The sequence below is a fragment of the Cryptococcus neoformans genome, chromosome 1, assembly GCF_000091045.1.
Source record: "Cryptococcus neoformans var. neoformans JEC21 chromosome 1, complete sequence".
Lineage (NCBI taxonomy): Eukaryota > Fungi > Basidiomycota > Tremellomycetes > Tremellales > Cryptococcaceae > Cryptococcus > Cryptococcus deneoformans.
This window is the reverse complement of record NC_006670.1, coordinates 1,493,201-1,505,700: the sequence shown is the minus strand read 5'-3', so window position 1 is coordinate 1,505,700 and position 12,500 is coordinate 1,493,201. Positions and strand designations below refer to the sequence as shown.

The following is a 12,500-nucleotide window of genomic DNA, read 5'->3' as shown; positions in this document are numbered from 1 at the left end:
CACTACTGCTGAACGAATAGTGCCCGAGTCGCGACGAGCCGATGGGAGGTGAGCCTGGTTGTTCCGCACCCTTTTAGGCCATTTGCTGAACGTCCTTCTTTGGCGTTTTCCCTTAGTGTCCGGAAGCCCATAAAAATTCGGCCAGGCTTCACCCCTCAGGAAGACATCGGTCTTTTTCGTTCTGCTCGACGAGCGGCGCGTGATCCAAGTTATGCTGCAGCCAATCCGCAGATTTCTTTGCGATCACCAAAACTCGGTCCGCCGGTTTCAACGAAGGCGAGGCAGACTCTTACGACAGAACCAGCCACCAAAGACCGCGCCAGCATAGATAAGGATAAGGTTGACTTGGATGATGACCTTAGCCAAGCGTTTGGAAAGATTAACTTGGGGGAAGAGTCCCAAGAGGCGGTGAAAAATGTCGATGTTGAGACGAAGCTAGGTTGTAGTGCCACTGCTCTGGCAAAAGAAGCAATTTCGGGTCGAAACCGGGAAACCCCTACTACTACTACAACTGTCGTCAACAGTACCCCCTCTAGCCCCAAAAGAGCTTCCAATCCGGCTGCATCATCATCATAGTGACCCGTTTGTAACGAACGTAATGGTCAATCGATGTTACGGTATCAAATGCCTAATACGAGGCGTATTGCACAAGTGTTTGCTGGAGCCAGAAGGGTAAAAGTCGAAAGGATCAATCTCAAGAAAACGAATCAAACAGACTTCAGTACAATGAAACTTATCGATGTCGAGCTTGAGGACAAACGCCCTTTTTCTCTAATGCAAAATTTCCTAGACGCTTGTCGTTTGTTCTCACCAACCCCAGTTCCGCTCAACTGGACTTTTGAGACATTGTATACGTGTCACCCGGCTATCGCCACTTAACCTCCTCTCCACCTCCGGCACTCTTTAGAGGACAGGAGATAAATGGAGGTAGAGAGATCGAGCACATTATTCAGCCTTATGGATTTCAGCGCCTTAGGAGGCCGAGATGGCGGTCATCCTCTTAAAACACTTCTTGTTTACGTGAATCATTGTGTGCTCCTGGTATATCTTCCCTTATTAAGTGGAAGAAGTGTCTACCCAACGTTTACAAACGTGCCGGTGAGGCGAACTGGTCGAGCAGCAGCCGGACTCCTCAAGGGACGGGATGAAATGAAAATCCAAGGCAGCGTACGGGCCCAGGCGTCTCGAGAAAGTCCTTTCTTTCTATGGGCTAATAACATCGGCGGCTCGCAGTGCCCAACATTGCGCCCCATACCTTTTCGTCTACATCGGCGGCGCTTTAAAGCCTCCGCGAACGGTCATAATGCATCCTCAACAATGTCACAAAAGCTATCGTATGGACGATGCCCTTGAACACCATTTCGGTCAATCTGTTATGAACTAAAAGATGAGGTGGGCAAAGACATAGACGCATTACTAGATGGTATGAAAGGTGCATCGGTCTTGTAGACTACATTTGAAGAGACAAAGACCAGGGATGGTGCGAAGGGTAGTTCTTTGCGTTGTAAAGAGCGAAGGAGGGATCAGTTGCATCGGGCAGTTTGTAGGCTGGCTAGGTGCCTTACACTCGCACACATATATAATAATACAAGAATCAGTCTATCAATCTGGCTCCCATACAAATGATTATGTGACAGGCATTTTTAGGTGACAGGTGGTTTACTTACCTTATTATATTACTGCGTCGTACTCTTTTCCGTCACGGTCGCCTCCTCAACCGGCGTGTTAATAAGTGGTGTTGAATAACTAAATAAATAATTAACCGGCAGCTGGGGTGCAGGGCAGCTGGTACATTCGATCCGTAAATGCTCGCATCATCACTTGTTCTTCCCTTCGTCCTTTTCCATCTAAGAAGATGAGTTTGTCCTTGATCAGAAACACTCTCCATGCGCCCGTCATTTTACCAACACTTACCCCGCGTGTCTCCCCAGCCATCGCTCGATGTATCTCTACATTTCCGTTGGGTCGTGCAACATCCTCCTCAACGCACACTGCCCGACTTATTGGTCCTCAAATAGGGGTGTATCATTTCCATTCCTACTCCCACCGCCAAACTCCAAGTATTGAGGAACAGGTCCCAGTTCAGCTTGCTTACGAGGTCGTTGAGCCTCCGAATCCTTTTTCTGAAGCTGTCGGGCAGAGTCTTGTCATCTGCCATGGTTTATTGTATGTTTCATATCCAATCCCCTGCTCAGAGATACGTAGCTGATTGCGGTTCTATAGTGGATCGAAACAAAACTGGAGATCACTGGCAAAAGCCTTTGCTGTAAAGCTGGGTATGCCTGTATACACTCTGGTATATCATGCGCCATACGCACTGAAGGACTGAATCTAACCACATTGTAGGATCTTCGCAATCATGGGCAGTCTCCGCATGCTTCACCGCACAGTTACTCAGCGATGGCTGCGGATATACATCATTTTCTTGTATCCCACAAGCTTACTTCCGGCGTTAATTTGCTCGGACATTCCATGGGCGGCAAAGCGGCTATGGCCCTAGCATTGAATAGTGATCTTAACAGCCCTTTACGGTCACTGATCAGTGTGGACATGTCCCCTGCTAAGGGGAAAATCTCTCCCGAGTGAGTACTCCTCAACCGAGGCGCTGCCGCTGCTGATGCATCACAAAGGTTTGCTTCGTACATAAATGCAATGATGGACATTGAAAGGGCTCGAGTCAAAACAAAGCAGGAGGCCGATGTTATTCTACAAAAGACTGAGCCTGTACGTCTTGTTTGTGTTTTTCGCGGATACTTGTCCTCTGATGAAGTTCACATGATTAGGTTCTCGCTATTCGCCAGTTTCTCCTAACCAACACTCGCCTTTCGAAGAGCCCTTCTCCACACCTCACCTTTCGCATTCCTTTGTCTCTGCTCTCAGCTGCCATACCTCAAATTGGGGACTTCCCTTACTCTCCCCCACCTCCTGTCAGTTCCGAATCACCTCAATGGAACGGTCCGGTCCTTTTGATAAAAGCTGAACAGTCAAAATACTTGAACAAGCGTAATATTCCAGTGGCTGGCAGTTTTTTCCCTCAGATGAGATTAGAGGTGCTTGATACTGGACATTGGGTGCATGCGGAAAAGCCTGCAGAGAGCGTCGAACTTGTTAGATTATTTGTACAAGGGGTCGTTCAATAGACCATCTGCAATAACATCAAGAGATACCGAAGATGTATATTTGTGGGCCTAGTTGATGCATTATTATGATGGACGGACGCTTCGAATTGACTTCTTGTCCGCTCCTCAAACGTATCACTTTTCCGCCCATTATTATGTGTATATGGTTTCCAAATCTGTCGGAAGATTTTTTACTTTTTCACCAGCGCTACCGCCAAAAAAACCGATAAATGACGTCGAGCTACCGCTAATGACGTACTCTGGTGCGTGAAAGCAAGTCTTTAATTGGTCAGTTCTTTTCACGCAGTTGTTCTCATTGTTGACATGACGATGATGAGACTTGTTTCTTCGTTGCATTATTCACCATATGCGTATGCGATAACATATCGTCATACAAATGGAAGCGAGGCGAGAACTTGTACTGCTATTCACGTATAGCATATAAAAGTATCATGTCCCACAAAATAGCCCCCATTCACCATTCCGAGTTATTTGTGCAGCAACAACCAACAACATGTCTCAGATGTTAAACCAAGGTCAGGAGATTGAGTCTTTATGTAGATGGGGCTGATTCAAGTATAGCCGCCAATATGGTTACAGGCGACGCCAAATATCGTCAGATGGCTGAATACACCATCGACCAAGACGATAAGACCCCTTACACTACGTATTTCGGGGTCAAGGTGTCAGACACGGACAATTCCCTTCGAGCCGGCGCGAGGGGACCCACTCTACTGGAAGGTAGGCTTCTAATCTTGTGCGCGGGCTTACGATAATCTAACACGTCTCATTAGACTTCCATAACCGTGAAAAGATTCAGCATTTTGATCACGAACGCATTCCAGAGCGTGTAGTTCACGCCCGGGGGGCGGGCGCTTTCGGAGAATTCAAGCTTCACACCCCGCTGACTGGCATCACCACTGCGAAGGTTTGTCAACTTACTCATCATTCTAGCCGATGTTAACTGGCTTTTTAAGGTTTTGACGGACACCAGTAAGGTCGTACCAGCCTATGTTCGGTTCAGCACTGTTGCTGGTTCTCGGGGAAGCGCTGACACAGTGCGTGATGTCCGTGGATTTGCCACAAGACTTTATACGGACGAAGGAAACTGGGATATCGGTAAGCTGTCTTTTTTTACGCCTTCGACAACTTATTACTGATCATATCTCACGTAGTCGGCAATAACATACCAGTGTTCTTCATTAATGGTAAGTCGTCATTACTCGGTGGCCACTCAATTTTTACTGATGATGGGAACAGCAAGTACCCTATTATAGTATCACAGGGCCCGCTGGCTGATTCATGCCCCTAGGATGGAATCAAGTTTCCGGATGTCGTCCATGCGATAAAACCCGAACCTCACAATGAGATTCCTCAAGCCCAGACAGCTCACGACAATGCTTGGGACTTCATGTCTCTTCACAAGCCCGCTCTTCACATGCAGCAATGGATCACGTCTGATCGGGCGATTCCTCGATCGTACCGTATGATGCAAGGGTTTGGCGTTCATACTTTCCGACTCATCAATGAGGAAGGTAAAAGTACCTTCGTTAAATATCATTGGATACCTCACCTTGGTACTCACTCTCTTGTGTGGGATGAGGCCTTGAAGATTGCAGGGCAGGACCCTGATTTTCACCGAAGAGATCTTTGGGACGCAATCGAAGCTGGAACGTACGCCAAGTGGGATTTGGGTGTGCAGCTGATTAAAGAAGAAGATGAGCACAAATTTGATTTTGATCTCCTTGATGCCACCAAGGTATTTCTTACTTCTCTTTAACTCAAATGGGATTATCAAGCACTCACCACCTACATAGCTTATCCCTGACGAGCTTGTGCCGGTTCAAAAAATCGGTACCCTCACACTCAACCGCAATCCTGTCGACTACTTTAGTGAAGTTGAGCAGGTTGCTTTCTGTACTCAGCACATCGTTCCCGGCATGGACTTTACCGATGATCCCCTTCTAGCTGGTCGAAACTTTTCCTATCCTGATACGCAGGTATCTCGCCTGGGCATCAATTGGAAACACATCCCTGTGAACAGGCCTGTTTGTCCCTTCATGACCACTATGCGAGAGGGTCAAATGAGCATGTTTAGTAAGAACAATAGAACGCCTTATCATCCAAACAGGAATGAAAATCTCCCTCTTACATCGCCTAAGGAGGGAGGTTTTAAAAGCTATCCTGCAAAGGTGTCTGGTATTAAAGAACGAGTTCAGGCCCCCAAATTCAACGTGTGTCTCTCAGTGTGTATTTGTCAGTCAGTATTGCTGATAAGGCGCAGGATCATTCCTCACAAGCCACTCTTTTCTGGAACTCTATGAGTGATGTAGAAAAGAAGCATATCATTGACGCGTATAAATTTGAACTTTCACACTGTACTGACAATTTGGTCATACAAAATGTCATCAACTGTATCAATGAAATCGACCATGGACTTGCTACCGCAGTCCATTCCGGCTTCCCTCATCTCAGTCTGCCTGAAGCCAAACCCAACCATGGTAAGAGGACAGAATATCTGTCTCAGATTACGGGTAAAAATCAAATCTTCACTGCTGCCGGGAGAAAAATTGGTATCTTCCTTGTGCCAGGGTACGTTTACTCGCAAGTCGCTCCCCTTCTTGCAGCTTTCAAAGCTGCTGGATGTATGGTAAAGTTTGTGAGTGCCAATACAGTACCTCACTGTGAATTTGTATTGATATCTCTAGGTCGGTCCGACTCTCGGTCCTGTTGAAGCTTCTGATGGCCAGTCATTCACTACGGAGTTTACTTTCGAAGGTTGCCGATCCACATATTTCGACGCTCTTATCTTCGCTGGCGGCCCTGATAATGCCTTTTTATCCAAGCTCAAAGTTGGTCGCCTCATTCACGCAGCTCGAGAGGCCTACATGCATCTGAAGGCGGTTGGGGCAGTCGGCAATGCTACGCAATGGTTGGTTGACACATGTCTTCCTGGAGAATTTAGCCCCAAAGTCAAGACAGAATCCAGCGTGGTGCAGGAGAATGGTGTCGTGTTCGCACCAATCAACCCTACTCTCCACTCTGCACAATTTGCCAAACAATTTTTGGACGGTGTTGCCAATCATAGGGTTTGGGACAGAGAAGTCTCACACATCGCTGCATAGGCAACAATTCGAAGAATTTTCGCTTTCTTTGTTCAAAATGTCTCGTGTAGCTCTTATTAGCGATTGTCCTTTCAGTAACAATTAACAAATGTATGAATATTAACAAACAACAAAACAAAGATGTGTCACAAATACGCTTCTAAATCAGTCCGGTAAATCCAGTTTCTTATGCTGATTTTTTATTCAATAGTCGTCCTTGTGTACAACGCGAACTATACGACGTACAACATTTCAGGTAATACTATGTATAATAGGTGCGGCAAAAAGATGTAGCGAACGATGGTTTGCCTTTATTGTATAAACTTTAATCTATAGGTAAGTAGGATGGTGAAGATACCATAATACCCCCTTCCAAGCCTCGTGGAGAACTTCTTGCGAGAAAGATCCAGAAGAGAGAAAATAATGGGTATTGGTACTCAAATAACGAAGCTTTATAATTCGTTATAGGCGGGAGTAAAATAGATAAGAACGTACGGCATGCATCACGGCATGCATTTCTATCTTGGTTGATACCGTTATCAACGCATTATGTAGCGGAGCTGAAGGTACAGATGAAAATTGCAAAGTCACAAAAATAACGAGGACGACGGTTATAGATGCGTCCGTCACGGTCTTCTCTTCTCTTCTTCCGGCGGTCTTCCGCGAGGAGCCTCCTCCTTCTTATCGGCGGTGACCGACGACTGGGAAGAAGGCAAAATAAATAAATACTAAATAATAAAGATAATTAAAGTGAATTATTAATGTTGCTGCTACATTATGGACGTGCTCTTCTCCTTCGTGCTGCTGCACAATACACTCTCAAGATCTCTTCGAAGTCTCTCAGTATCAACTCAGGATATCCCTTCGAACGAAGAGGCTCACACCCCTGAAACCCAAAGTTGACAGCATTCAAAACGCCAGTTCTCAGCTTGGTATACGAACAGAAGCGATCACGCACTATCAAGCAACGACAAACGAACAGCAATAAAGACTAGAAATTCTATCCTTCTTGCCTTTCATCGTACCTGCGAAGCCTCGACCAGTGGACATAGTATCGAAAGGAAATGGTCTCAGCAGTTCGTGCGAGACTCCAATCTCGACTCTGAAACATATCCATTTGCCTGCCGCCTGGAGGATCACTAATCTAATCAGTATTGGGCTCTTGTAACCGATTACCTCGATTTTCCGTGCTTGGGTATCGGAGTCCACCCGTCAACTGTGTGTAGGTGATTTGAAAACTTCCAATTTCTTACCCTCTTAGCCATGTCGAAACGGCTTCCTCCATCCTCTGTCGTGGCTTCACAGGATGAGACGGCTTATCTCGAGTCCTCTACATCCTTCACCATTCCTCCCACTCCTTGTAATTCCTGCAATGACCTCGATACTCCCGACAACCAATCCATACCCATTTCACATACATCAACGCGCAAACTGTCAGATGCAGTATACGACCCGCCACTTGGCAGCGATTTACATATCCCGTTACCAGGCGATACTCCTACATCGTCAGTACGCCGGATATCCGTCTCCTCTCATTCTTCATCATATCTTTTACCAAACCCAACCTTATCAATGACAAAATCACACGACATACCCTATTCCTCCAGACCCATACCAGCTCCACCTATAACCATCCGTCATGATCAGATATCAAACCAGCCGTCCCGCAAAATTAGTGGAGATGCGATTTCCCCTGTCACTGAACTTTCACATCTACCCTCTCCTCCTGCCGTCAAATTTGGGATGGACTTGAGGCAGAATGAGAGCAGGGGTTCGGCATCACAGGAAGATATCGACGCCCAAAGGCTGCAGGCATTAGGGTACAACGCGGTTTTGGGCAGAGATTACACTTTTTGGTCCAGTCTGGCTATCAGTTGGCTAAATATCGGCGCATTGCAGGTAAGCACTCCACTTACGCTACAACATGTATCAATATTGCGTTATGGGCTGACACTACTCTTAATCTTAAGGGCACCATCTTTGCTGTGTCTGGTACTTACAACTACGGAGGGCCCGTTATGATCCTTGTTGCCTGGCCCATTTCCGGCGTATTGACTTATTTCATGACTCTTACCCTGTCTGAACTTGCCTCAGCATATCCCGTAGCTGGGGCAATGTTTTCATGGTCTTGGAAAGCTGCGAGAGGCGGTATCGGTGGTGAAAGAGGATGGGCGTGGATAGTAAGCGGCTTTGTCATGGGGGGCCATGTTGGAAATGTAAGATGAACTTGGATATGAGGTGTGTCTGCTAACAACGGCTCAGCTGTTGCTAGTGACGTGGGAAATTGCGAACATAGTGGTCGGAACCATTAGTTTGTCTCTGGATTACCAAAAGAGAAACTGGCACAACTGTCTGCTCTTTTTAGTAGGTGACCATGCGATGCACGATTAACTATGCTAATCTACTACAGGGGGTTCTTGTCATCGTTGGTTTGATTGGCTCTACTGGTTGGGGACAGTCGCATTGTTTTTGGCTTTGTTCAGGTGCTTTTGGGTTTTCCATGTGGCTTGTATTGTGTATAACACTCTTGGCGACAAACGCTACAAAACACGATCCTGGAGAGATGTTCAAGCAATTTTACAACACGACAGGCTGGAGCTCTAAACCTTACGTCTATATATTAGGCTGGCAATACACGTCGATTGCCAGTGGCGCAGATGCTTCTGCCCAGTGAGTTCTTGCTTGACTGAGACCTGTTGAGATCGCGGTGCTTGGACCTGGAAATTAACAGCTACATATAGTATGGCGGAGGAAACACAAAATCCTTCGAGAAATGTCCCAAACGCCATGACGACGTCGGTTATTGGTGTGAGTTTTTTTTCAGCTTTTGTTTTTCTTTATTAGCAAGATTGCTGATGTATTATGGTATTGTCATAGACTTACGTTCTGGGCTATATCGTGAGTGCAACGCGCCAACATACATTCCCATTCTTCCAGCTGTTTAACATGTCCTTTGTAGTCTATCGTCTTGCTGCTATTGTCCATATCCCCGGAAGACGCTGCTACTGTGAAATCTCATTCTTTTGCTTTTGTAAGTCTTGTCTGCGGTTGTCTCATGTCCCTAACTTTTTTGTATAGGGATATATCCTCACGAAGGCAATTTCAAAGCCAGGGGCAATAACAGTTTGTTGCTTGATGGTCATCGTTCTCATCTTGCAAGTCCTGGCCCAGTTACAGGCATCTTCGCGATTTGTATTCGCCCTGGCTCGGGAAAATGGCATGCCTTTCTCATCAATCATCAGAAAAACTAATTCTCATCGCCGGCCCGTATTCGCTGTTTGGCTCGTTGTGATTCTATGCTTGCCCTTTGCATGCCTTACCTTAGCCAGCGAGTCGACACTGTACTCAGTACTGGCTGTCACAGCATGTACTCTGAGTTATGTAGGGTACGCCATACCCATTTCACTCTACCTCGTATCAAGGATCAATTTGCAAACAGAGGGAAGGAGTTTGTGGTCTTTGAGGAAGTGGAGGTATGTCAAATTATGACCTTCTAACTCCTGGCTGACCTGAGAACTAGCAAACCTGTAGCGATAGTTGGCTTGTTATACGCACTTGGGTTGGTTGTTACTCAGACATTCCCTGGATCTACGCCAGTTAAAGCAAGTAAGTTATACTTTTCACTGTTATCAACTTAATTTGGCTAAGTAGAGTCAGGTACTATGTCCTGGTCGCCTGTAATTATTACCGGAACAGGTATCATGTGCTATGTGACTTGGAAATGCTACGGAGATCGACACTTTGCTGGCCCTATTAGGGCGATTACCAAATGGGAATCTGGGATGGAAATCGATCTGTCGACTACGCTTGCATCCTCTCGTTCCCGTCATTCTGGTTCTCCACATGCTCATGTGATGGACCAAGTGACGAATGATTCCCTCAAATTGGCTTTATCTCCTTACCCTCCGAGTGGTACCGAAGGCACTGGTGCCGACGTGATGGTGCAAAGTGCAGCAGGATCAGGGATGACCTCGGAAGGGGAGTGGACGAGCGCCAGTGAAAGCAATGACACTATAAGCGCATGGACAGAAAATAGGGACGAGAACAGAACCCGAGCAACCCGTTCTGTAGGTAATGGAGGGATTAGATAGAAGTCAGATGGATGTTCTAATGAGCAGGACGAGGCGGCGAAGATATCTACTATTAGGAGATAGATGTGTAAGTCTACCTCGGTCTTTTTGTATCCAGGTCTCCGTCTATATGTTATAACTCATAGCAATTCAAAGACGTTGTATAGCTTAGACAGTACTGGTGCGCTCGGTCTTGTCAACAAGTTGGCCGCTCTTCTTTTTACTTCTTCGTACCATAGGGTTGTAACTTCGAATAGATTGGTTTTAGTTTAAAAATATGTAATGACGACTGTGGATGTATGGTTTTAGTCACAAATTACTTTGACCATGCCTTCATCAGTAACCAGATATAGCGCTAATCCTTTGCTTTGCAGTCATACAGTAAATCTTTGTACTACGTCAGCTATATATTATCCAAACTGATATTATGATGGACCCCATAAGTACAACTGCGAGGGAAGGATAAAGCATGAAAAACCATATTTCCCATCCGATCCTCCGACAATAGAAAATGTCTGTCTCGTGTGATGCCTGATACTACCACATATGCACATTTGTACCGCTAGCTAATTCATTTTATGATGATAGCGTAACGCTTGATCACGCTTGATGCTTCATGTAATGCCTAAGACTTCATGTTGTACATTAAAGATATTTCAGGAGTAGTTAGTGCTCTACCGGAAGCGCAGCGTCAGGTGCCATGTATATAGCATATGACATCTTCGTCCTATATAATCTGCATGCGGACAAATCTTTGTTGTTCATCTTAATTGAAAAAATAGTGACCGCTTACCCTCCAAAGCACAGCAAATGCTGTCCTCTTCCCCGTCCCGTGTTTCACTGTCCCCTTTCTCGTTGGAAGGAAATGATGTTGAACCTGTCCTGAATGCAATCAGAGACAAAGGAGTTTATGGCAAATGGTGGCATACATCGGAGAATGGAGTAGTATTTGCCGAAATCCATGGCCAAAATGGACGTGCTGATTGCAGCGGGTACTATCATACCCCCAGGAGGGCCAATGAGCAAACAGACCCGTCTACAGGTATCATTTGTTGCTATAGGGAATGCCAAACGACCCAGTTAAAAGGATACGCACAGGTACAGAAAGAAAGAAGTTAACGATCGCTGGTACTCGCTGTAGCTACAAAAAAGCACAAAAATCGATAACTTTGTTGTATTAAAGATGGGGGGTTATCCGACTTACGAATGTTCGCCCAGGTTGTGGGATTCCCCTTCCGCTGGTCCACCCTTCCACATTATATGCCTCCCATCCTCTCCGCCTCTACTCGGTTGTCCCCATGTTGTTCGCCCTCCATTGTTTCATCTGTCTCCACGCTTGGTCGTCCTTTTGTCTTCGCGATGGAAAGATTTTGTTACGACTAAGAATATGGTAAGAGGGGAGCCAGGTTGGCCGCGGAGAAGTCGGTGTGTACCTTGTCAATAGCGAGTTCTTCAGCTGGCTGGAGTTCGGCTGGCACGTCTGTGATGTTGGTGAGATCTGGTCTCGCTTGAGCTTGTAGGTGGCCTAGCTGTCTCGTCTGTGATTGCTCCGTTCTCTGTCAGCTCCCTAACCTCTTCTGCTATGGCATCTAGATCCAATTCCGCTTGCCTCCTCATTCTTCAGCTACTCGATGTTTCTTCCCCTTCCCCCGAAGTCCGGGGAGTTCGAACTCTATTTGCCGTACTCTGATGAAGCCTGATGGGGGTGGCAGCGGTTGGGGGACCACAAAGCGGAGAGATTCTAACTGGTGTGGCCGGGAGTTGTCGGTGGTTGAGTCGGGAAGGATCCAGCTTCCAGGACGTAGGGAGCAGCCGTCGAGGTATGAGGGCGGGGCCCGTTGGTGTGGACTGTGGTTTTCCGAACGGGATGTTTGTCCCCTCAACCCCTCTCGCTGCAACCAGTTCATATCTCATCCCTACTTCCTCTCTGTGGCATCCCGAGGATGATCTCGTTTGCAAACACGAAAAGTCTGCCAGTCACCCGTGGTGCGCCGGATGGCAAGTTGGTAACACGGCTCGCATCTCACAAAGGGACGACGCCGATTCGTCAGTTTTGATCCCGCAACTAATGGTTTGCCGCATTATTCTGCACTCCCTCTAGTACCATCCTCGTCGCTCTTTGTACACATTACGCTTTTCGCAGCTCCAGATCTTTTCATTGAGAATCACCTTGCTTATAAACTACCATCCGTCTACTTACAGCTGAT

General features: G+C 46.5%; 5 protein-coding genes across 5 annotated transcripts in view; all 5 read left to right on the top strand.

Annotated features, from left to right (window-relative positions):
• The window catches only part of CNA05620 (expressed protein), a 1,892-nt gene extending 256 nt beyond the window's left edge, over positions 1 to 1,636 (top strand). The window contains exons 1-2 of the mRNA XM_566885.2: positions 1 to 48; positions 117 to 1,636. The exon at positions 1 to 48 is cut by the window's left edge and continues 256 nt beyond it. Of these exons, the coding sequence (XP_566885.1) occupies positions 1 to 48; positions 117 to 576 (508 nt within the window). The 3' untranslated portion in view covers positions 577 to 1,636. The remainder of the gene's footprint in view (positions 49 to 116) is intronic.
• A 181-nt stretch (positions 1,637 to 1,817) lies between these two features.
• CNA05610 (mitochondrion protein, putative) lies at positions 1,818 to 3,213 on the top strand. The gene is made up of 5 exons (XM_566884.2): positions 1,818 to 2,166; positions 2,224 to 2,296; positions 2,347 to 2,582; positions 2,631 to 2,724; positions 2,784 to 3,213. The coding sequence occupies exons 1-5, from the start codon at positions 1,856 to 1,858 to the stop codon at positions 3,138 to 3,140; spliced, it is 1,071 nt and encodes a 356-aa protein (XP_566884.1). The 5' UTR covers positions 1,818 to 1,855; the 3' UTR covers positions 3,141 to 3,213.
• A 274-nt stretch (positions 3,214 to 3,487) lies between these two features.
• CNA05600 (catalase A, putative) lies at positions 3,488 to 6,360 on the top strand. Its single transcript, XM_566883.2, has 9 exons — positions 3,488 to 3,655; positions 3,702 to 3,860; positions 3,914 to 4,047; positions 4,097 to 4,238; positions 4,295 to 4,327; positions 4,499 to 4,878; positions 4,937 to 5,353; positions 5,404 to 5,778; positions 5,828 to 6,360. Exons 1-9 carry the CDS (start codon positions 3,634 to 3,636, stop codon positions 6,242 to 6,244), a joined length of 2,079 nt encoding a protein of 692 aa, XP_566883.1. The 5' UTR covers positions 3,488 to 3,633; the 3' UTR covers positions 6,245 to 6,360.
• Positions 6,361 to 7,019: 659 nt separating this feature from the next.
• On the top strand, positions 7,020 to 10,610 carry CNA05590 (amino acid/metabolite permease, putative). Its single transcript, XM_024656312.1, has 12 exons — positions 7,020 to 7,441; positions 7,485 to 8,122; positions 8,194 to 8,439; positions 8,486 to 8,587; positions 8,634 to 8,893; positions 8,965 to 9,031; positions 9,101 to 9,121; positions 9,183 to 9,254; positions 9,302 to 9,696; positions 9,744 to 9,829; positions 9,881 to 10,381; positions 10,450 to 10,610. Exons 2-11 carry the CDS (start codon positions 7,487 to 7,489, stop codon positions 10,312 to 10,314), a joined length of 2,319 nt encoding a protein of 772 aa, XP_024511945.1. The 5' UTR covers positions 7,020 to 7,441; positions 7,485 to 7,486; the 3' UTR covers positions 10,315 to 10,381; positions 10,450 to 10,610.
• Positions 10,611 to 12,402: 1,792 nt separating this feature from the next.
• The window catches only part of CNA05580 (conserved hypothetical protein), a 683-nt gene continuing 585 nt past the window's right edge, over positions 12,403 to 12,500 (top strand). Inside the window, exon 1 of the mRNA XM_566881.2 lies at positions 12,403 to 12,500. This exon is cut by the window's right edge and continues 114 nt beyond it. The gene's annotated coding sequence lies outside the window, so the exon portion shown is untranslated.

Bases quoted from the DNA above. Each gene is read 5' to 3' on its own strand.
- CNA05610 (XM_566884.2), top strand. From the start codon at position 1,856: ATGAGTTTGTCCTTGATCAGAAACACTCTCCATGCGCCCGTCATTTTA. The intron at 2,297-2,346 runs GTATATCATGCG...ACCACATTGTAG, and splicing joins GTATGCCTGTATACACTCTG to GATCTTCGCAATCATGGGCA. The intron at 2,725-2,783 runs GTACGTCTTGTT...TCACATGATTAG, and splicing joins TTCTACAAAAGACTGAGCCT to GTTCTCGCTATTCGCCAGTT.
- CNA05600 (XM_566883.2), top strand. From the start codon at position 3,634: ATGTCTCAGATGTTAAACCAAG. The intron at 3,656-3,701 runs GTCAGGAGATTG...ATTCAAGTATAG, and splicing joins GTCTCAGATGTTAAACCAAG to CCGCCAATATGGTTACAGGC. The intron at 4,328-4,498 runs GTAAGTCGTCAT...AGATTCCTCAAG, and splicing joins ACCAGTGTTCTTCATTAATG to CCCAGACAGCTCACGACAAT.
- CNA05590 (XM_024656312.1), top strand. From the start codon at position 7,487: ATGTCGAAACGGCTTCCTCCATCCTCTGTCGTGGCTTCACAGGATGAG. The intron at 8,440-8,485 runs GTAAGATGAACT...ACAACGGCTCAG, and splicing joins TGGGGGGCCATGTTGGAAAT to CTGTTGCTAGTGACGTGGGA. The intron at 9,830-9,880 runs GTAAGTTATACT...AAGTAGAGTCAG, and splicing joins ATCTACGCCAGTTAAAGCAA to GTACTATGTCCTGGTCGCCT.